Genomic DNA, 24249 nt, shown 5'->3' with positions numbered 1-24249 from the left:
GGTCGGACAGAACAGTGCTTTGATGAGATGGCGTGATATTTATGTCTGTGTCTGAGTTCCAGATGAAATTACGGACTTTTTGTACAAAGTGATACGGATCAGCAGCATTTTTTGCAGCCATGCTCCTGCTGACGTGTTTGTTTTTCGCGCTGGTTTTGTTCAGCAGGACAGTTTGTAGGCTGTCTGAGCATGTTAATGACGGAAACTTTTCAAAGCACCAGGATCAGATTCAGCAGCCACCGGTTTCTAATTCCTCTCCAGGTTTGTAAACAAAGACAACGAAAGCCAAAATATGATGATAGTATATCCACAAGTTAAATGTAGATATGTGATTTCTGTTTTCTATAATGACATATTCTGTTCTTTCTTGTTGTAGAACTTAAACTTTATTTTTTAGTTTGTTGTGAGCATCACTGTGTATATATATATATATATATATATATATATATATATATATATATATATTTTTTTTTTTTTTTTTTTTTTTTTTTTTTTTCTCCATCTGCTGACTTTAAGGTCACATAATTGCTTGTCTTACATTTTTACGCTACTGCACATATCCAAATTAATGAAGACAACCCATATCATCTTTAAAAATTAATATAAATGGGTGATTCTTTAACTACGGGCACTATTGGCATTGTAAATGTAATTTCCACCACACCATTGCCTTACAATATAAAGCGCCTTGGGGCAACTGTTTGTTGTGATTTGGCGCTATATACATGTGCTCTGATGTCACTGTTTATCTCCATAGAAACTACCCAAACAATCTTTTATACAAACTGTTTAAAGGGACATTACAGTGTTGTGGTGGAAATTACGGCAATAGTGTGGGACAACTACATTTTGTATAAAAAAAATCACATCAGTTGTATGACATTGAATACCCCAATTATGTTTAGATTATTTTACTGATATTTTTTTCAGAGATATTTTAAAACATTAGAAAAAACATTTCTTTACCATTCATTTTTGTCATTGAAGATCAAAATTCGGGGTGTGGGACAAGCACAAAATGGCAATATTTGCATATAATGATGCTGAAAAAAGGTGAAAAAGTCATCATAGACTACTAGAACAAATTTCTTAACACACTTTCATTGTAAAGATAACTATAAAAGTGTGAAATTTCCCCTTTTTTCTGTTTTTTATACAATGTGATCAAAGGACATAATAAGTGCCCGTAGTCTAAGAATCACCCAAATATGACACAGTTTCGCCTTTCAAGTTATACCTAAAAAATAAAAAAAAATTACCTAAACATTTTTTTTTTTTTAAGAATCATTCAATTGGTCATTGATTAGGGATCAGGAGTTTCATTTGTAGTGTTATGTACTTTGAAGTCCATATTAAATTGATCAATTAATTTGTATTATTCAGTATGTCAAACACCAACTTTTAGGTCTGGGTTTGTTAGTGAAGCTTAGGGCTAGTGGCTGGCGATCACCTTAGTATTTCTTATACTTTCCTGTTGCTTAATGCTGATGAATTATACCTTATTTATACACTTTCTGCCACCTGATTGTTTTTTTTCTCTCTCTCTCTCTGTTTGAGGTGCAGCTGCATTCAGAGGTGGTAGTGGGCGTCTTCTTCTGCAAGCCTCCCATCCTGGACACCAGCATGGACTCCCAAAATTTCCTCTATTTTGTATTGTCAAGTGTGTCTTTAGCATGGCCCAAGCAGAGGGTCACCCCTTTGAGTCTGGTCTACTTGAGGTTTCTTCCTCAATATCATCAGAGGGAGTTTTTTCTTACCACTGTCGCCTGTGTGTTTGCTCTAGGGGTTGGTAAGGCTAGACCTTACTTGTGTGAAGTGCCTTGAGGCAGCTTTGCTATGATTTGGCGCTATATAAATGAAGTAAATTGAAATTAAATTAAAATTGAAAGGCCTCAGGTCAAGTTTGAGCCCACAACCTTCTGGTCACGAGGCAGAGTCATACAGTCACACTACCACTGAAAACTCACAGCATTTGTTACAAGCTCAACAATTTGTGATGTAATTGTTTGGGCATTAAGAGAGAAGTGCCTCTTGACCAAAAGGTTATGGGATCAAACCTGACCTGAGATCATTGGGAGGCCGATTATGGCCCTACTTTCAAAACTGAAGAAATTGTGCTTGATGTTTTTTAATGTAGCAGCCAAAATTTGAATTACCTACTATTTCATGTCTGCTTACATACAGTTGGGCTTGTGTGCAAAAATACCTTTTTGCATGCTTTTACCCAAGAGTTTTCCAAAAAGCTAAACTATCTTTGTTAACATCTCAGAATTTCTTTCTGTTGAAGAGTGCAACATGATTTTCATGGGTTTAATGTGACAGAAGAGAGCAGGATGCCTCTTATAAGGAGAACCGTAGGTCCTGATTCCTGCATATTGTACCCACTTGTCCACTTTCACCAATGTTTATACAAGATTACCAGCAGTTACAGCTAATTATTCACTTTTTGTGCATCATGATTTATCCTGGCATCACAAATTTTTAAAATATGTTTAAAAGTTTTAAAAGGAGACTGCTCTTACTCTGAGTTATTACCAAACAATTGCACCATTTTATTTTAATTAGCATTTTGCTGTCCATCTCTTTGATTATTGTCATTATTCAATACATGTGCTTATTGTTAATTCAGCTTTAGATGCAAGTAGATGGTAAGTGAATCGCTGACCTTTCAAATAATAGACTTGAATTATTATCTGAGCCATGCTGAATTGGAGCACAAAAAGAGAAGAACTCAGCAAAATGTGACTGTCACCACCAAACTCCTGGACATTTTGTCCAACGTAGGCTGCAGTTGTGGCTCAGGTAGTCAAACCTGAGGGCTATTAACTGGATGCTTGGTGATTCATGTGCTCAGCTGTTTTTGAGCAAGATGAAAGAAGCTCCTACACCTGCATTCTGAGTGTTTTGTGGAAGTAGGAAAAAAAAATGCTGTATTTGCTGTATATTTGTATTCGTTTTTACGTACAATTTAGTAATGATATGATTGAGTATACAGTGCATCCAGAAAGTATTCACAGTCCTTCACTTTTTTTCACATTTTGTTATGTTACAGTCTTATTCATTTTTTCCTCAAAATTCTGCACACAATACCCCATAATGACAATGTGAAAAAAGGTTTTTTTTTTTCTTTTTTTTTTATTTTTGTAAATTTATTTAAAAAAAAAAACAAAAAAAACTAAGAACTCACATGTACACAAGTATATACAGCTTTGGCCATGAAGCCCAAAATTGAGCTCAGGTGCATCCTGTTTCCACTGATCATCCTCGAGATGCTTCTACAGCTTAATTGCAGTCCACTTGGGGTAAATTCAGTTGTTTGATGCCTTTCCAGATGGTCTGGAAAGGCACGCATCTATCTATATATAAGGTCCCACAGTTGACAGTGCATGTCACAGCACAAACCAAGCATGAAATCAAAGGAATTATCTGTAGACCTCAGAAACAGGATTGTCTCAAGGCACAAATATGGGGAAGGGTAGAGAAACAATTCTGCTGCTTTGACGGTCCCAATGAGTGGCCTTCATCATCCATAAATGGAAGAAGTTTGGTTCCACAACTCTTCCTAGAGATGGTCACCTGTCTAAACTGAGCAATCGGGAGAGAAGGGACTTAGTCAGGGAGGTGGCCAAGAACCCAGTGGTCACTGTGTCAGAGCTCCAGCATTCCTCTGTGGAGAGAGGAGAATCTTCAAGAAGGGCAACCATCTCTGCTGCAGTCCACCAATCAGGCCTGTATGGTAGAGTGGCCAGAAGGAAGCCACTGCTTAGTAAAAGCCACATGGCAGCCCATCTGGAATTTTCCAAAAGGCACCTGAAGGACTCTCAGACCATGAGAAACAAAATTCTGTGGTCTGATGAGATAATGCCATGTGTCATGTTTGGAGGAAACCAGGCACCGCTCATCACCTACCCACTACCATCCCTGCAGTAAAGCATGGTGGTGGCAGCATCACACTGTGGGGATGTTTTTCAGCATCAGGAACTGGGAGACAAGTCAGGATTGAGGGAAAGATGGATGCAGCAATGTACAAATCACATCAAATCAATTTTATTTATATAGCGCCAAATCACAACAACAGTTGCCCCAAGGTGCTTTATATTGCAAGGCAAAAGCCATACAGTAATTACAGAAAAACCCCATCGGTCAAAACGACCCCCTGTGAGCAAGCACTTGGCGACAGTGAGAAGGAAAAACTCCCTTTTAACAGGAAGAAACCTCCAGCAGAACCAGGCTCAGGGAGGGGCAGTCTTCTGCTGGGACTGGTTGGGGCTGAGGGAGAGAACCAGGAAAAAGACATGCTGTGGAGGGGAGTAGAGATCAATCACTAATGATTTAAATGCAGAGTGGTGCATACAGAGCAAAAAGAGAAAGAAACAGTGCATCATGAGAACCCCCCAGCAGTCTAAGTCTATAGCAGCATAACTAAGGGATGGTTCATGGTCACCTGATCCAGCCCTAACTATAAGCTTTAGCAAAAAGGAAAGTTTTAAACCTAATCTTAAAAGTAGAGAGGGTGTCTGTCTCCCTGATCCGAATTGGGAGCTGGTTTCACAGGAGAGGAGCCTGAAAGCTGAAGGCTCTGCCTCCCATTCTACTCTTAAGCCTGGTTCACATGACAGGGTTTTAAAATTATCTGTAGGTTTCCAAAACCTAAGAGACAACACATGTGAAGAAAAAAAGTCATGGATCTAACAGATTTGGTCGTACTGTGTGTGGTGTTCAGCCACACGGTAAGGACAGCAACACCACACACGAACAGATTTAACACACAAACATTTACAGTTCAGACAGGAAATCTTGCAAAATCTCTCGAGATTAAACGTGACTTCAGAGTAAACAAACGGAGGTACTTTGTGGACTATTTAAAACAGAGGGAAAAAATGATACAAAAAGGAAAAGAAAAGGTGTTCTTTAAAGGAGTGGAGACAGCACGACCACCGGACTTTCTGGTAAGTAGAACAGCTGTTTTGATTTTATTTTCCGCTCCGTGCGTCCGTCACCTCGCTTTCTGATTGGCTGCACGTCGCATTCCACAGGCTGGGTGTTCGTTTGTGGTCGGAGGACACCACACACGCCGCGATATCGGGCCAAAAAAATCCAACATGTTGAATATCCCCGATTTGCGATTGGAGCGTTCCTGATGTCCTTCCGAGCAGATCAGAGCACTCTTACCACACATGACAGAAATATCTGATAAGATTATCTTTAGTGTCATCACAATTGTCGGGGCGTCCTTAAGATTGTCGGAAGGGGAAGATCAGGTCCGATATTGGCCTAATTATCCTGCCGTGTGAACCCGGCCTTAAAAACCCTAGGAACTACAAGTAAGCCTGCAGTCTGAGAGCGAAGCGCTCTATTGGGGTGATGTGGTACTAAGAGGTCCCTAAGATAAGATGGGACCTGATTATTCAAAACCTTATAAGTAAGAAGAAGAATTTTAAATTCTATTCTAGAATTAACAGGAAGCCAATGAAGAGAGGCCAATATGGGTGAAATATGCTCTCTCCTTCTATTCCCCGTCAGTACTCTAGCTGCAGCATTTTGAATTAACTGAAGTCTTTTCAGGGAACTTTTAGGACAACCTGATAATAATGAATTACAATAGTCCAGCCTAGAGGAAATAAATGCATGAATTAGTTTTTCAGCATCACTCTGAGACAAGACCTTTCTAATTTTAGAGATATTGCGCAAATGTAAAAAAGCAGTCCTACATATTTGCTTAATATGCGCATTGAAGGACATATCCTTCAATGGACACAGTACAGAGACTTCCTGGATGAAAACCTGCTTCAGGTCGCTCTTGATGTTAGACTGGGGGATGAGTTATCATTCAGCAGGACAATTTCTGGAGAAATCTGAAAATGGCTGCAACGGATGCTCCCCATCCAATCAATCAGCAATCAGTCAATATTTATTTATGCACCAACATTTATCAACATTTATTTATAAAGCACTTTACAGCACCAGATGGTGTCCAAAGTGCTTAAAAGTAAAAACAAAGATTCACAAAAATAAAACACACATACAATAAATTTAAAACAGAACATGTCACCTCCCCACTAGGAGCGAAAAGCCAGTTTAAATAAATAAGTCTTTAACTTAGATTTAAAAAGTGCTAGGTCAGGAATAGTGCATAAGTCATGAGGTAGCTTATTGCACAGTCTGGGACCAGCTATCACAAAAGCACGATCACCCCAGAACCTCTATCTTGACCTTGGAACATCTAAGTAAAGCTGTGCAGATGACCGTAATGTCCTACTGTAAGTGCGCAACAACAGACAACATTTCAGACAAGTAAGGAGATGCAAGGCCATAAGTAGCTTTAAAATAAACATTAAAATCTTAAAATCAATTCTAAAATGAACTGGAAGCCAGTGGAGTGAATACAGGACAGGTGTAATATGCTCACTTCTAAAAGTGTTTGTTAAAAGATGAGCAGCAGCATTCTGCACCAATTGGAGATGTGCAAGAGAAGACTAATTAATGCCAGTATAAAGTACATTACAATAATCAAGTCTAGAACTGATGAAAGCATGATGGCCGCCTCAAGATCACATCTACTGAGGAAGTGCTTTACTTAGCCAAAAGACAAAGCTGGAAAAAAAACTTGCTTTGACAACAGAGTTTATCTGTTGATCAAAACATCAAACAGCTGTCAAATATGACTCCCAAATTCTTGACAGCTGGTTTTACATAATTAGCCAGAGCACCAAAGTCTGTTGTTACTAAATTCAGTATGCCAGAATGCTCAAACACTATGATCTCAGTATACCAACATTCAGGACGTTTTGGGACAGCTACTGCTTTACATTGTGAATACAATTAAATAATGATATCAGTGCATCATGCCCATTAGTTCTCATAGGCAGATAAATCTGCAGATCATCTGCATAGCAATGAAAGGACAGGTTGTGCTGAGCTATAATTGACCCCAATGGCAGAATGTACAAAGAAAATAGAATAGGCCCAAGAATAGAACCCTGTGGCACTCCACAACACAGAGGAGCAGTTGATGAGTAGAGGTCACCAATCATAACAGAAAAACTCCTTTTAGCCAAATACGATCTAAACCACTTAAGTGCAGTACCCTGAATAAAATGCTCTAACTGGGAAACAAGTACTGATCCACAGTATCAAAAGCTGCTGTGAGGTCCAACAGAACCAGAACAGCAGGATTCTCTGCATCCACCGATAAAGTGATGTCATTGTTCATCCAGCCTGATCGAGCTTTCGAGGTGCTGCAAAGAGGAATGGGTAAAAACTGCCCAAAGACGGGTGCACCAAGCTTGTTGCATCATATTCAAGAAGACACGATTTATTTTTTTTAATAAATTTGCCAAAAAAAGAGAAAAAAAAAACAACAAAAAACTTCATGTTGTCATTATGGGGTGCTGTGAGTAGAATTTTGAGGGAAAACATAAATTTACTCTATTTTGGAGTAAGGCTGTAACATAATAAAATGTGGATGAAGTGAAGCTCTGTGAATACTTTCCAGATGCACTGTAGAGCATGACTGGTGACTTGGTGTTCAAACTTTCTTCAGATAAACTTCACACTTTCTAGTGATATGTCAACATTATTTTTCCTTTACAAACAGAAAACACAAAGTAAAAACTGTCATGCGTAGGCATTCAGAAAGCAGCTCGGAAGGCTCTGAACAGAATTAATTTTGCACATTTGTGTCAATTAGATCACATTACAACACAGTCTTTGCAGCAGCTCTGTTAATCTATTGCTCATTCCTCTAGTTAAAAAAAAACACCCTTGGATCTGTGCACTTTCCACAGCAAGCTCCTTGTTTACAGCAAGTGCATAGAGAGGAGCTGAAAGGGGGATTTGTGACCCTGTTCGAAGCGATTCATGACTAATTAATGCTGCTGTAGGAGTGCATTCCCATCCATCATTACAAGTTCCTCCAGTCTGTCTGGACTAAACCCTTGGAAATATGCCCAAAGATGATGTCAGCACCACTCCCCCTCCTGTCAAGTTGTGGTTATGTCCTGCCAAACCTCCTGCGCAGTGTTCATTTGAAGGCAAGCAGACAAAGACAGCCAATGTTCCTTTGCTTCTGAAAAAAACAACTTGAAAATTAAACATTGTCATTTTCATATCACAAGTGACAAAAAGATTAAATCACTTTGCCACAAATACAGCCATTTGAAAATAGGACTACTAGTTGTTTGAACACCTAGTTTTCATGTAATCCGTCACCCCAGTGCACCTGCAGTGTCATTTGTCTTTCGTCTCAGCTTGGGTTGATATTACTGGCCTGTGTGCAAAGGCAGATTTGAGCCTCATGCCAACGGTACACTTGTGTTTTCACCGTTGGTGGAATTTGTGGCCTAATTCCAACACACACAAAAGCATGCACACAGTTAAGATGTGGGGGTTGGAGGCCCCCCACAGATAATTCCCTGCTCACCATCTGTTTGTCCGGCTAGATCGTATAGTGTCAACATGTTTATGCTTCTGGCCATTTCACACTTCATTCAGTATGTTTCCTCCTCACAAAGTCAAAATATTCAGTGGAATTTCATAAAAACAAAGATGAGCAATGATAATTTATTACAAGCAGTATTGTTTTAAATGTGAGAAATGCCCATCCCTCATATGTTGGAGCCATAGTATGTTGGACAAACACTGTGACATCACTCACAAGCTTTCTGAGGAGTGTATTTGAAGCTAAAGTGTGGTTGCCAATGGCTGGCGCCATATTGGCATCCTGTCAGGCAGCCTGACTGTCTGGCTAACAACCAACCTGTAAATGGCTAAAAGGGAAGGGTGTAGGCAAGACTGTCATAACCTGGGAGGGACAAATAAATCATGATTATGCCCACTTATCTCAAATTTACCAAGCTGGCTAAGGTTAACATGCTAGATCTTTGGGTTTTGATTAATTCATATTTTGCAGACTGAGGGATAACTGCAATAATGGGTGGCTTGTGTGCAGATATTAAAAGCTATGACTGGCATATAGCCTCAATAACTGTGGCACTATCGGCGTAGATAACATTACTTTGTTACTGGCCTCTACTGGTGGTTGGCTCTCACTGCAGTATTGTATCACTTCCTGTTCTGGAGCACAGCGGTGTTTTGCTGTATCCGTTAGCTGTTTAATCTGCGCAGTTAGATTGATCTAGTTAACTAGATAACGATTTGTTTCACAGTGTAATCTTCACGTGCCTTAACTAAAGCACTCCCTCTGCTGAATCACCTCTAAATTATTTACACATTATTCACTTTGTGTGTTTTTAGGAATCCGCTAGCTTAGCGCAGCTACTAGCTCTTAGCTGGTTTAGCATGGCGGCTTCTCCTGTCTCTCCCGCACTTTTCTGCTCTGGGTGTGAAATGTTTAGTTATTCCTCGGCCTCCTTTAGCAGTAATGGTACTTGTAATAAGTGTAGCTTATTCGTAGCTTTGGAGGCCAGTCTGGGCGAATTGGAGACTCGGCTCCGCACCTTGGAAAATCCTACAGCTAGCCAGGCCCCTGTAGTCAGTGCAGACCAAGGTAGCTTAGCCGCCGTTAGTTCCCCTCCAGCAGATCCCGAGCACCCGGGAAAGCAGGCCGACTGGGTGACTGTGAGGAAGAAGCGTAGTCCTAAACAGAAGTCCCGTGTACACCGCCAACCCGTTCACATCTCTAACCGTTTTTCCCCACTCGGCGACACACCCAATGAGGAACAAACTCTGGTTATTGGCGACTCTGTTTTGAGAAATGTGAAGTTAGCGACACCAGCAACCATAGTCAAATGTCTTCCGGGGGCCAGAGCAGGCGACACTGAAGGAAATTTGAAACTGCTGGCTAAGGCTAAGCGTAAATTTGGTAAGATCCTAATTCACGTCGGCAGTAATGATACCCGGTTACGCCAATTGGAGGTCACTAAAATTAACATTGAATCGGCGTGTAACTTTACAAAAACAATGTCGGACTCTGTAGTTTTCTCTGGGCCCCTCCCCAATCGGACTGGGAGTGACATGTTTAGCCGCATGTTCTCCCTGAATTGCTGGCTGTCTGAGTGGTGTCCAAAAAATGAGGTGGGCTTCATAGATAATTGGCAAAGCTGGGGAAAAACTGGTCTTGTTAGGAAAGACGGCATCCATCCCACTTTAGATGGAGCAGCTCTCATTTCTAGAAATCTGGCCAATTTTCTTAAATCCTCCAAACCGTGACTATCCAGGGTTGGGACCAGGAAGCAGAGTTGATCTCTGCAGCTTCTCTCCCCTGCCATCCCCTCATTACCCCATCCCCGTAGAGACGGTGCCTGCTCCCAGACCACTAATAACCAGCAAAAATCTATTTAAGCATAAAAATAAAAAAAGAAACAATAATATAGCACCTTCAACTGCACCATAGACTAAACAGTTAAATGTGGTCTATTAAACATTAGGTCTCTCTCTTCTAAGTCCCTGTTAGTAAATGATATAATAATTGATCAACATATTGATTTATTCTGCCTTACAGAAACCTGGTTACAGCAGGATGAATATGTTAGTTTAAATGAGTCAACACCCCCGAGTCACACTAACTGCCAGAACGCTCGTAGCACGGGCCGAGGTGGAGGATTTGCAGCAATCTTCCACTCCAGCTTATTAATTAATCAAAAACCCAGACAGAGCTTTAATTCATTTGAAAGCTTGACTCTTAGTCTTGTCCATCCAAATTGGAAGTCCCAAAAACCAGTTTTATTTGTTGTTATCTATCGCCCACCTGGTCGTTACTGTGAGTTTCTCTGTGAATTTTCGGACCTTTTGTCTGACTTAGTGCTTAGCTCAGATAAGATAATTATAGTGGGCGATTTTAACATCCACACAGATGCTGAGAATGACAGCCTCAACACTGCATTTAATCTATTGTTAGACTCGATTGGCTTTGCTCAAAATGTAAATGAGTCCACCCACCACTTTAATCATTCCTTAGATCTTGTTCTGACTTATGGTATGGAAATTGAAGACTTAACAGTATTCCCTGAAAACCCCCTTCTGTCTGATCATTTCTTAATAACATTTACATTTACTCTGATGGACTACCCAGCAGTGGGGAATAAGTTTCATTACAGTAGAAGTCTTTCAGAAAGGGCTGTAACTAGGTTTAATGATGTGATTCCTTCTTTATGTTCTCCAATGCCATATACCAACACAGGGCAGAGTAGCTACCTAAACTCTGTGAGTGAGATAGATTATCTTGTCAATAGTTTTATATCCTCATTGAGGACAACTTTGGATGCTGTAGCTCCTCTGAAAAAGAGAGCCTTAAATCAGAAGTGCCTGACTCCGTGGTATAACTCACAAACTCGCAGCTTAAAGCAGATAACCCGTAAGTTGGAGAGGAAATGGCATCTCACTAATTTAGAAGATCTTCACTTAGCCTGGAAAAAGAGTCTGTTGCTCTATAAAAAAAAGCCCTCCGTAAAGTTAGGACATCTTACTACTCATCACTAATTGAAGAAAATAAGAACAACCCCAGGTTTCTTTTCAGCACTGTAGCCAGGCTGACAGAGTCAGAGCTCTATTGAGCTGAGTATTCCTTTAACTTTAACTAGTAATGACTTCATGACTTTCTTTGCTAAAACTAACATGATGTTATTTGGAAATTATAAACAGGATGTACAAATACAGTTAAATATACTTGGGGTAAATATAGATTGTTTCAAGGACAACAAATTGTTCAGTGTGATTATTGATGATAGAATTAACTGGAAAGCGCATATTCAACATATCCAAAAGAAAGTTTCTAAAAGTATTGCACTATTAAATAAGGCAAAGTACATTCTAGATGGTAAATCACTACACACTCTGTATTGTGCATTGATTGCACATTACTTGACTTACTGTACTGATGTTTGGGGTAATAACTATAAAACTACATTACAATCATTATTTATCCTTCAAAAAAGAGCATTAAGAATAATTCACAATTCAGAGTTTCGGGATCATACCAATCCATTGTTTATTAAGTCAAAGATATTAAACTTTATGATATGATTTCATTTAAGACTGTTCAGATGATGCATAAAGCAAAAAATAAACAATTACTTTTCAGAATTCAAGAATATTTTATGCAGCGAGAAGGAATGTATAATTTGAGGGCTTCATATTATTTTAAAATTGCTGGCACTAGAACGACTATAGGAGGTGCTTTTGTGTCTCCATTTGTGGCCCAATAACATGGAATAATTTACTGGAGAAACTTAAGCGATGTCCAGATATCAACTGGTTCAAATATTTATACAATGAAATTATATTTTCTAGATATGTATTAGATAAATGTGGTTGAGTTGTGTTATATGTAGATGCTGTTATACTGGAACCTTTGTTTTTTTGTTTGTGTTTTTTTTTTTTTTTTTTTTTTTTTTAGTTTGTTTTGGGAGCTGTCTGGAGAAATATTTGACTTCTTCTATCTGTAGCTATGTGCTGTTGTTCAAATTGTGTTTGAATATAAATGTCTATGATCAGGCATATATGCCTGGTTTGATTTGAATTTATACAGGGGTGTAGGCGCTGATAAGCGTTGCTTCTGCCTACGCCTTTAGGCACCATGTATTTTATTTTCTTATATTTATTTTCGCCTTTGACTTTTCTGTTATGAGTTTGGTTGTTTGTATATGAGTGAATTTCTGTTATGCATGGGTGTCTAATAAATTCACATAGATCCTATCAGAGTAGCTCCTTTTTGCTTCTCTGATCTCCTTTGTAAGCATGTTCCTAGCCTGCTTGTACAGGAGCCTGTCTTCACTTTTGTAGGCCTCGTCCTTGGCCTGGCGGAACTGCCTCAGTTTCCCAGTAAATCAAGGTTTGTTGTTGCTGTATGTACAGAATGTTTTGGTCTGCACAAACAGGTCCTCACAAAAAGTGATGTCAGATGTCACAGTGTCACAAAGTCCATGAATGTCTGTGGATGCAGCTTCAAAGACGCTCCATTCTATGCAGTCAAAATAATGCAAGTTCATGGCTTACAAATAATTAAACTGATGAGTTATATAAAAATTCACCATAACCACTTGTCGTGAAGGGGCAGCTAATGTTTGAGACCAAAGCTGTTTTTTGTTTGTTTGTTTGTTTGTACATGATTGTTGTTCTTTTGGCTTTTCCCTCTTGAGTGGGGTCACCACAGCCGATCCAGCACAGATCCACATTGTGGTTTGGCACAAGCTGTATGTGGGATGCCATCCCACCTGGAGGAACAAACATCACCCCTAGTCTTTTTAAGAGGTCTCTCATCCGACTACTAATCAGGACATACTCTGTTTAGCTTGAGGTCTGACAGGATAAGGCTTAAATGGAGCTGACTGGCTGCCTTTTTGTATGTTGTTGTAAACACGTTTATTTTGCTATGAAGTTGGTCATTTTAACATGGGATTCAATGTGCGTTGACTCAAATTTGAAGTCATCATCAAGTGGTCATTTAATGAACTGCAGGTTTTCTCATTTCAACATTGGTTTCATTTTTCAGCACTGGAGGTTGGCATTTGGTTGGACCAGCATCATAAAATGATTCATCTGATATTTATCACATTTCAATGTCAGTGTTGAATATATGTAATTATACTGTAGTTTATGGACAGAAGTATCACCCATATGATGTTAATTTACAAACAGCAATATGCAAAAGCATTAAGAAACCCATTTTTTTCTGTGAAATTATAGTCTTTGATAGTTTTTCTTCATTAGTATGCCAGTAAGTCATCAAATTTGAAATTTCAAAATGTTAATCAGCATCAATTTGCATAAATTATGTTCAGTTTTCCATCAATCTACTGTCTAAACTTGCTTATTCCAGTCCAGGAAAAGGTGTAGTACACTGTGGACAAAACACCAGTCTATTGCAGGATGAACAATTCAATTCAATTCATTTTTTTTTTTTTTATATAGCGCCAAATCACAACAAACAGTTGCCCCAAGGCGCTTTATATTGTAAGGCAAGGCCATACAATAATTATGTAAAACCCCAACGGTCAAAATACATACAGTAGTGTTCAGAATAATAGTAGTGCTATGTGACTAAAAAGATTAATCCAGTTTTTGACTATATTTCTTATTGTTACATGGGAAACAAGGTACCAGTAGAGTCAGTAGATTCTCACAAATCCAACAAGACCAAGCATTCATGATATGCACACTCTTAAGGCTATGAAATTGGGCTATTAGTAAAAAAAAAAAAAAGTAGAAAAGGGGGTGTTCACAATAATAGTAGCATCTGTTGTTGACGCTACAAACTCAAAACTATTATGTTCAAACTGCTTTTTTAGCAATCCTGTGAATCACTAAACTAGTATTTAGTTGTATAAACATGATTTCTTCACATCTGCGAGGCATTAATTTTGTTGGTTTGGAACCAAGATTTTGCTCGTTTACTAGTGTGTTTGGGTCATTGTCTTGTTGAAACACCCATTTCAAGCAGTGGTCCACCCCTCTCGTGGGATTTTTATTGCGAATAAATGTCTGAACGATTTGGAGCTTTGCTGTATCAATTTTTTCCAGAAACTGTGAGAGACCTCCAGGTGGACACCATTCGGAAAATTCTGTTGGCTTTCAGGGATGATTTTATGGGGATTACATAGATTAAGGAGTGCTCCAGAGGGTTTAAAGACCGCGCACAGCTGCTGAGAGCGCGCTGCGCTCCGAGTGCCGATCAACAGGCTGAATCAACCAGATCATTTCCAGCATGAAGGCTTTGTTGATCCGGGACTTCGTCTGACTTCCACAAAAAAAGGCAGAAGGCATGGACATCAGCACTTTTTCGGCACATTCCACTGTTAAAGGAGTTTTTTTCATGGAAAGAAAAGCGGACAGATGCGCGTTCATGGCGCGGGACAAAACCAACTCCATGTTGGTCTCACAGGACGGCTTGGAGATGGCTTTCAGACGGCTGTCCGTGGGTTTTCAGTCGTGTGACTAACCGAGAAATTGTGGATGAGCCTGGACATGCCAGAACATGTCCTGTGAGGCTTCATCACAGCGTTGCTTTGCGCAATGCGGCTCCACCGTGACACGCGGAATTCCTCCACTCCTCTTTCCATGACAAAAACTCCTGTAACAGTGGAATGTGCCGTTCATTTCCACACTGGACACTGTGTTTTATCCGGGACGTCCTCTGACTAGCACAGGAATTGCGGAAGACATGGACATCAGCACTTTTTCGGCACATTGAGACAGACATGCGGAGGACTTCCGCGCGTCGCGGTGGAGCCGCATGGCACAAAGCAACGCCGTGATGAAGCCTCACAGGACATGTTCTGGCATGTCCAGGCTCATCCACAATTTCTCGGTTAGTCACACGACTGAAAACCCACCGACAGCCGTCTGAAAGCCATCTCAAAGCCGTCCTGTGAGACCAACACGGAGGTGGTTTTGTCCAGTGCCATGAACGGCACGGTGGCGCAACTGTCCGCTTTTCTTTCCATGAAAAAAACTCCTTTAACAGTGGAATGTGCCGAAAAAGTGCTGATGTCCACGCCTTCTGCCTTTGTTTGTGGAAGTCAGACGACGTCCCGGATCAACAAAGCCTTCACGTTGGAAATGATCTGCTTGATTCAGCCTGTCGCTCTCAGCAGCTGTGGGCGGTCTTTAAACCGGCTGGAGCACTCCTTAATCTTTGTAATACCCATAAAATCATCCCTGAAAGCCAACAGAATTTTCCGAATGGTGTCCACCTGGAGGTCTCTCACAGTTTCTGGAAAAAATTGATGCAGCGAAGCTCCAAATCGTTCAGACATTTATTTGCAATAAAAATCCAACGAGACGGGTGGACCACTGCTCACACAAAGCCTGCTCACAGGTGAATGACGCAACCGACAGGCGTGAAAAAACTCACGCATGCGCACGAAGGTTCAAGCTTGGCTGATGCAATCACACGTGATTCAAATCCATGTTTTTTGAAAAAAATAAAAAGGTCCGATACTTTTCTGACAGCCCTCATATAGGCCCAACACCATAGTAGGAGAAACATGCCTATATCATGATGCTTGCACCACCATGCTTCACTGTCTTTACTGTGAACTGTGGCTTGAATTCAGAGTTTGGGGGTTGTCTCACAAACTGTCTGCGGCCCTTGGACCCAAAAAGAACAATTTTACTGTCATCAGTCCACAAAATATTCCTCCATTTCTCTTTAGGCCAGTTGATATGTTCTTTGGAAAATTGTAACCTCTTCTGCACATGTCTTTTATTTAACAGAGGGACTTTGTGAGGGATTCTTGCAAATAAATTAGCTTCACACAGGCGTCTTCTAACTGTCACAGCACTTACAGGTAACTCCAGACTGTCTTTGATCATCCTGGAGCTGATCAATGGGTGAGTCTTTGCCATTCTGGTTATTCTTGTATCCATTTTGTTGGTTGTTTTCCGTTTTCTTCCATGCATCTCTTTTTTTGTCCATTTTAAAGCATTGGAGATCATTGTAGATGAACAGCCTATAATTTTTTTGCACCTGCGTATAAGTTTTCCCCCCTCCAATCAACTTTTAATCTAACTACGCTGTTCTTCTGAACAATGTCTTGAACGTCCCATTTTCCTCAGGCTTTCAAAGAGAAAAGCATGTTCAACAGGTGCTGGCTTCATCCTTAAATAGGGGACACCTGATTCACACCTGTTTGTTCCACAAAATTGATGAACTCACTGACTGAATGCCAAACTACTATTATTGTGAACACCCCCTTTTCTACTTTTTTATTAATAGTGCAATTTCATAGCCTTAAGAGTGTGCATATCATGAATGCTTGGTCTTGTTGGATTTGTGAGAATCTACTGAATCTACTGGTACCTTGTTTCCCATGTAACAATAAGAAATATACTCAAAACCTGGATTAATCTTTTTAGTCACATAGCACTACTATTATTCTGAACACTACTGTATACACAATCACACCTGCAATCAATTTGAAGTTTCCTATACACCTGTATGTCTTTGGAAGTGGCAGGAAGCCGGAGCAGGCACATGGAACCCACGGATAATATGCAAAATCCATACAGAAATGACCAGGCGGGAAGAGATCCAAGGACCTTCTCACTGTGATGGAACAGTACTAACCACTAAGCCTAAAGCTCTTTATTACCTATCTAGCTTTCTTTCTATCACTCTGTCTGTGTAATAACACACAATAAAACACAACAATGAATGACATGAAAAAGAAAGTGGACTAAAGTCTAAGTTTAATGAAACAAGTTTTTTTTTTTGTTGTTTTTTTTCAGTCCAAGTAGAACCAATAAATTATCTAACAAGTAAAAAAAAAAAAAAAAAAAATCAGAAAACTGAAAAAAAAAAAAATACTCAAATGTTATCAAATTAAATGACACTTTTATAATTACTGATAAAACAACTTTTTACACAGTTTCTAAACCCATGAATCAAATTTGGGGAGTTGGTGGTCTAGCGGTTAAGTGTTGGCCTTCAGACCAGAGGATCCTCGGTTCAAAACCCAGCCAGACTGGAAAATCACTAAAGGCCCTTGGGCAAGGTCCTTAATCCCCTAGTTGCTCCCGGTGTGTAGTGAGTGCATGGCAGCGTCCTGACATTGGTTTGTGAGTGTGTCTGGGTGAATGTGAGGCATAATTGGAAAGCGCTTTGAGCTTCTGGAAAAAGCGCTATATAAATGCAGCCCATTTACCATAAATGAAATGCCATTCCTTGTGGCCATTATCAAAATTGTTCCTTTGTTAATTCAAACCCTTAACAGAAATGCATAGATTTTTTTTTTTTCATTATTGTTTTTCTTGTTCAGAAAATAGCAGTCCTTTTCAGATGAATACACATCTTTGTACCTTTGCAGGTTCACAGCATAATCATGGATCTACAAAGACAACAAACTGGGGGATAATGATCAATAATTAATAAACTGAACAAATTACGTTGGTAGACTATGAGCTATTTCACAAATAAATAAGAAGCTTTTGACTGTTTGTTGCAGCATTTTTGCTTTAAGGTTTTATTTGATCAAGCATAAGATTTTTTCAGAGTACTGTATTTTGCTTAGTACATGCACTAATATGCACAGTAATGGCAGTATTCACATGTTCTAACAGATGCCATACACTAAATTGGTTGTTTTTCCTCCTCCAGCTCAGTGGCTGCAGACAGTCAGTCCACTTCAAAAACCTCTTTGTGGTGAGGTTCAGATCCTAAACAGACATTATCGTAATCTTGCAGAGAAGACTTCACTGAGTGACACATATACCCTCTCCTCCCAACACACACACACAGACTAAAGTAAAACAGAAGACATGAAACAGCTTAGTTTCCATAACAACAATCCAAATATCCATCTGTACTTGGCACTGACCCTGCCAAATTTCGACTTTGTTTGGCATTGTGTGCATAAGTAATGCATGTGTTCAATAATTTCAGGCAATTCTTTCTGCTTTTCATCAAAGACAGTTGTTAGCCTCAGCGATTTGGCATGATCTGGTTATCTGGCTGGCTGACATATTGTGTTAGCTGGCACCATAAGGTCTGGCTTCATGAGATTTCAGAAAAGCGTTGGCACATATTTTAAGCAGCAGGATTATAAACAGTCTGAGTGTCGCTGCAAATTCAATCATTGCATGAAATTGTCACAGTTATAAAAATAAGCTGATTGGCTGCAATGCTACTATCACAGTCTTCTGTTATTTAGTCAATATGATAAAAGCACATGAATGAAGATGGTAATGTTTTAGTAGCACAAAATGTTTTTTTATATAGTCTGTAAAATTAGTTAAGAAGTCACTTTAACCTGCTAAAGAACAAAAGTAAGTCTCTTCAGTTGCTCCCTTGTTTTCACTTGGGGTTGTCGTAGCAGATTCGATGTGGATTTGCATATTGAATTGGCACAAGTTTTACATCAGATGCTTACTTCCTGATGCAACTCTACATGGAGAAACTGGTAGGAGTGGGGTATGAACCAGGGATGTTCCACACTGAAACCAAGCACACTAACCACTTGGCCACCATCCCTGCACTACCCTGCTAAAGAATAGATGACACATAATGACTGTTAAGATGGAAAATCAAGGGTTGATGATGAATGTCATCAGTGCATATGCCCCACAACTAGGATTTGAGATTTAAAAGTAAGGAGAGTTCTACAGTGAGTTTGATAAAGTTGTGTAAAGTGTGCTCAAGGACACAACTGGGGTGATGGAATTGAACTTCAATGGGTATGTTACAGAAGGAAATAGGTGATGTGGAAACACAGATGTGGTTCATTTTACAAGGATAGAAATGGCTGTGTGAAAACTTTTTTTAAGGAAGGAGGACCACATGATGGAAGATGGTGCAGACAAAGGAAATATGTCCTGTGTAAGAGATGCAACTTGAAAGAGGCTGGAGACTGTAATGTGGCAATACACCATGAGTACATGGAGATGCTGCACAAGGTGAAGTGAGAGGTAGCAAAAGCTCAGCAGGGAGGAGAAAAAGACCTTGAACTCTAGGCCAGACAGAGTCCTGAAAAAGATGTGCAGCAAATTGGGTGATAAAGGAACCAGATGGAAATGTGTGTTGAGAAGGTGGATGGAGTGTTTTGAGGAGCTAATGAACAAAGACAATGAGAAGGTGAAAAGGTTGGATTATGTAGAGAGAATGAAGAAGCAAGTACAACAGATTTAGGATAAATTGACTGCATTTTATGTAGCCCTTTTCTGTTCAGTGAAGTGGAGGAGGAATAGAGAAGAAGTGTACTGGAAATGATTTTTAAGAATAATGCATAATAATAACTGCAGTGGCAACAAAGGTATGGAGGACTATCGAATGCTGGGGTCTCTATGGACTAGGATGTTTGTGGATGACATAGTGGCATGTAGTGAAAATAGTGAGGAAGTTGAGGTGAGATTATAGAGGTGTACTCTCTGGAGAGAAATGTAATGAAAGTTGGTAGATGGCATACATGTGCGTAAATGAGGGGATTTGGCTGGTTGGTGTGGTTACAAGGAGTAGAGACAGTGTTGGTGGGTGAGTTTAAATCAGCCCAGTCTCATGGGATTTTTTTTTTTCATGCCCTGTCAGGAAATGTCACATTATCATGATGCATTTTGCTTGTTTTTTTTTTTTACTATTTCTAATCCTACCCCAACCGTGACCATAACCTAACCCTCTCCTTTCCACTAATCATAACCATAACCCCACAAACCCCCACATTTCATGATACCATCACAAAAAGAATTCATGCTTCTGCCACAAAAGCATCGCATTTTCGTGACAGTATCACAAACTAATAGATTTGTGATACCATCATGAAATGGCATGAAATTGGGTTGGTGTAATACTCTGGGTTGACTGTTCAAAGTAATGGAGAGAGGTAAAGATGGCAGTCCAGGAAGGGTGGAGAAAAGCGACAGGAGTGATTTGCGATAGAATGTTAAGCTTTGGTCCCACTGAATAAAAAAGTGATGAATAATGAGCCATAAAGGGATTTGTCAGAAATTTCAGTGATTATTCGAATAATGAACCACATATATGAGCATAGCTCAAACAATTAAAAAACACTGCAAGTCAGCGCACACAGTGCACACAGCGCAGCTCATCTGATCGATTATAAACAGGACGTTAAATCTATCATAAACATACTTTTAAAGCATCTCATAAGAAGGAATGAACATGCAGCTGTTTTACCAAGCTATTAAAATAATTGCAGGATATCACAATAATCCTATATTCGACTGCAATACATTGTCCTGTACTAACCACTATCCATGTGAAAACATATCAGTTGACAATTTTCAGACAATATGGTATTGTATTCAGACAATATTGACAGTATTGCATTAATCAGGAATACCTCTTACTACGTACATCTTCCTCATCACCAGTGTATTGCTATGACAATGACAAATGTTGACTTTGAGGAACGGCATTCCTGTGTTGTTTCATTTGTTTATTCATTTGTTTGTGCCGGCACATGTCCATTCATCCCTTTTGCAGTGTTTCCATAGTAACTTTAGCAGATTACCTAAGATCATCCAAATGCCCATTTTCCCAGCCACATGAAATATTTCTATTGTGGGATTTCAAGGCTAGATGTGATATGTAATACTTCCAGCATGCTCCGATTTTACACCATGGCCACATAATAATAATATTAAGAATTATAACTTATCTCATGCCGATGTCAAACTTTAGGAAATTCAGCTTTTCGTTCTTGCCTTTGTCGAATTGAAAAGGTGTGAATTAGAGCTGGTTTAGGGCCACTAACTTTCCAAGATGGTTTGCCTCACACTGTGTGGAAGTCATTTCATCTCTGAATGCAGGGCAGTGCTTAAAATCACGGCTATGCAATAAAAAAACTTTTACTGGACCAGGTAGGTAGGTAGGTGGATAGGTAGGTAGTTGGTATTAGGTGGCAGTTAGGTAAATAGTCACTATTAGGCGGTGTGTACGTAGGTACTTTGTTCATCTGCTTTGGGGAATTCAGGTATCTAATTGTCTCAAAAACAACACAGACAATAATAAACATATTGATATAAAAACACGGTAAAAAATATGAAAATCACAAAGGGATCTGTAAATAAACAATACAATAGGTAGAAGGGGAGGTAACACAGTTACACACGTCAGCCTTGGAGTGGGGTCTTCATGAGACTCTACCACTGGTTATAAAGCCTGTTATCTGAGGTAACAAAGGATACCTTTCTATCCTGCAACGCAGCAAGATGAGACTCTAAATGTCGTTCGTTCTTTGGCTTGCCAGGGGGAGCGGGAGTTTGTTGACATTGTCCGTAGCCTGAACTTCAGTTCTTTTGCAGTGTCCAGACTAAGTGCAGTCAAAGTGTACTTAGTATCTAGCCACTTTTCGTCATTGTCCTTCCAGCTGCCTCCTCAGCAGACTGCAACACAAAAGATGACATTTGCAACCACTGTCTTATGAAACATATGCAGTATTTCACTGTATATATCTAAAAGACGTTGTTCAGGCATACACCTAGGTGAAAATTTGTAGGTCTGCACCATTTCAGTGTGCTCACCTTGGATGTTGATCTGCTGAAAGAGGGGCTGAGACCTTCTAAAATCCATTACCATCTCCTTGGTGTCGGAGGTGTTCAGTGGGAGGTAGTTGGTGTTGCTGCAGTCAGCGAAGACCTTTATGAATGAACATGAATATTTCTTTCTGCGGACTCTACTTGTGGAATAAACTGAAATAGCTTAAAGTTTAGCCTGTCCAGTGAAGAGAATTTAGGTGATATTAATATTAATTAATATTAATATTAATTTAGGTGATAACCACTGAAAACTAAAAACTCTTGTTTAGCATCATTGACTTTATGTAACATTAGGTTACGCATCTTCAGTTTAAAGTAGTCATTAGATTTCATTTATTCTGTATTTGATCTGGAATAAACCAAAATGGCCTATGATAACCGACTTTACCTGATCCAGTGAAGAGAACGTAGGCGCTAAAGTGAACCAATGGAAATTGCAAACTGCTGTCAAACATTGTGCTTAACACAAAAATACACATCTGCATCTTAAAAGTAGTCTTTATTTTTCCTCAGGTTCTGCCTTCACCCTAAAGGTCCAGGTGAATGACATGTGGAATCGTGACTACCTGAGCCAGGCATTGGTGGAAGTCTATGTTAACTACACTTGGACCAGTGAAGCTCTGACTGGAGAAGATGGTACTGCTACTGTTGCTGTACCTTATCAAACCGGACTGCCAATCACAGTCGTTGCCAGCAAGGAAGGCTACATATGGATGCCCCTACCTTATAAAACCAGCAGAATGCCAAGTAAGATGATATATTTGTCAACCATAGTAAATCAGCAGGCTTTATCAAATTAATCAAATGCGAAATGTTATTGTACCAGACACAAAAAACTCAAGCATAAATGAAAACATCTGTTCAGTGGTGACAAGGACATTGTTCAGCATTGTAACTAAATGTTTTAAAACTTAAGCCTCGGTCCCACCGATTAAAAGCCATTAATACTGAGTCTCGCATTGGTGTGTCAGCGATTATTGAAGAATGGTCCACGTTTTACCTGTACCTACATGTTTTTACCTGTACCTCACATGTGCCAGGTATCTGCCTCTATGCGCCACAACTGACCTGTTATTTGATCCATGCCCAGCCTCGAATGGCTCATGTCGCCGCATATGATCCACATCAAGTCACATATGATCCATGTAACACGATGTTGGTTCACGTTTAGGTATGAGTTTGGTCCAAACGTGCAGCCCTCCCACACTTGGTCCCTTTAAAGTGTGGGTTTTCAATTCACATCATCCATTCAAGATGTTGTCACATTTTTTAAACGCAGTCCAAAAAAGACGCTGCACTGAGTGAGTGCGCGGTCCCGCGCTTTTTTGGATTATTTCCAAAAAAAAAAAAAAAAATTCTTTATTTCTTCCACATCTTACAGTCACCATGATCCAACTTTTAACTTTGTGTTCGTCTGTTATGTCTGCAAAATTGCTCTTTTGCGTGCATACGTTCTGCATTCCTGGACAGTCCCCTCTGCGCTCCTTCTCGCTGCCTTCATTTCTTCCGCAGCTATAAACACACAGCCATTTTGACACTGTGATCCAAATTTTAACTTGGTGTCCATCCGTTATTCACTGTAAAATCACTCTTATTCGAGCTGGTGTTTTGTGTAAATGCTCTTCTTGAGCACGAGTCATTGCATCAGTGTGCACAGAGCGCGCCTCATCTGATCCATTAACAAGATGTTAAATCTATCAAACATACTTTTACAGCTAGGAATGAACATGCAACTGTTTTGCCAAGCTATTAAAACATTACAAATAGTTACCTTTAAGCTGTTCCAAAATATGTTCCTCTTGGAGCAGAAGTGAGGGGGAACAAGGGTCCAGATGAAACACTCTTCTGTGATTCCAGAAGCAATTAGAGGTGTTTTAACACAGGAGATGATGTACTGGGCTTGCTGCTGCGTATCACAAACATGAAATAAGAGGAATAATGTGGAATAAGTTTGAGCAGGATTACATCTGCATGCAATCACAACTTTGGCTAGTTGCCTTAACTATGGAAAACAATAGTATAATGATCTAAACAATGGACAAACATTTTACAGCTCAACATAATGTATAGGCAATAAAGCATGACAAAAGATGAAATACTTGTAATTTGTGTACTGCATCAAGTAATATGTATGCAGGTGTTTTATGTAACAGTATTTAAACAGTGTTTTAATAGTATATTGTCATTTTGTTGAAAGGACAACAAACCGCAAACACTGTCTGAAAAAAAAATATATGAAGCGTACATATTAGTTATGTTGTTAGATCAATGTCCTTCATGTCCCTTCAAAGTGAACTCTGG

At 39.6% G+C, this 24249-nt stretch overlaps 1 protein-coding gene across 1 annotated transcript; it reads left to right on the top strand.

Moving 5' to 3' along the window:
• Window positions 1–22765, top strand: LOC117524626 (protein FAM171B-like). Its single transcript, XM_034186439.1, has 2 exons — window positions 1–261; window positions 22462–22765. The coding sequence occupies exons 1-2, from the start codon at window positions 120–122 to the stop codon at window positions 22746–22748; spliced, it is 429 nt and encodes a 142-aa protein (XP_034042330.1). The 5' UTR covers window positions 1–119; the 3' UTR covers window positions 22749–22765.
• The last annotated feature ends 1484 nt before the right edge of the window (window positions 22766–24249 follow it).

Source organism: Thalassophryne amazonica, chromosome 14, assembly GCF_902500255.1.
Source record: "Thalassophryne amazonica chromosome 14, fThaAma1.1, whole genome shotgun sequence".
NCBI lineage: Eukaryota > Metazoa > Chordata > Actinopteri > Batrachoidiformes > Batrachoididae > Thalassophryne > Thalassophryne amazonica.
The sequence above is the reverse complement of the archived record's forward strand: the minus strand, read 5'-3'. Positions and strand labels throughout refer to the sequence as shown.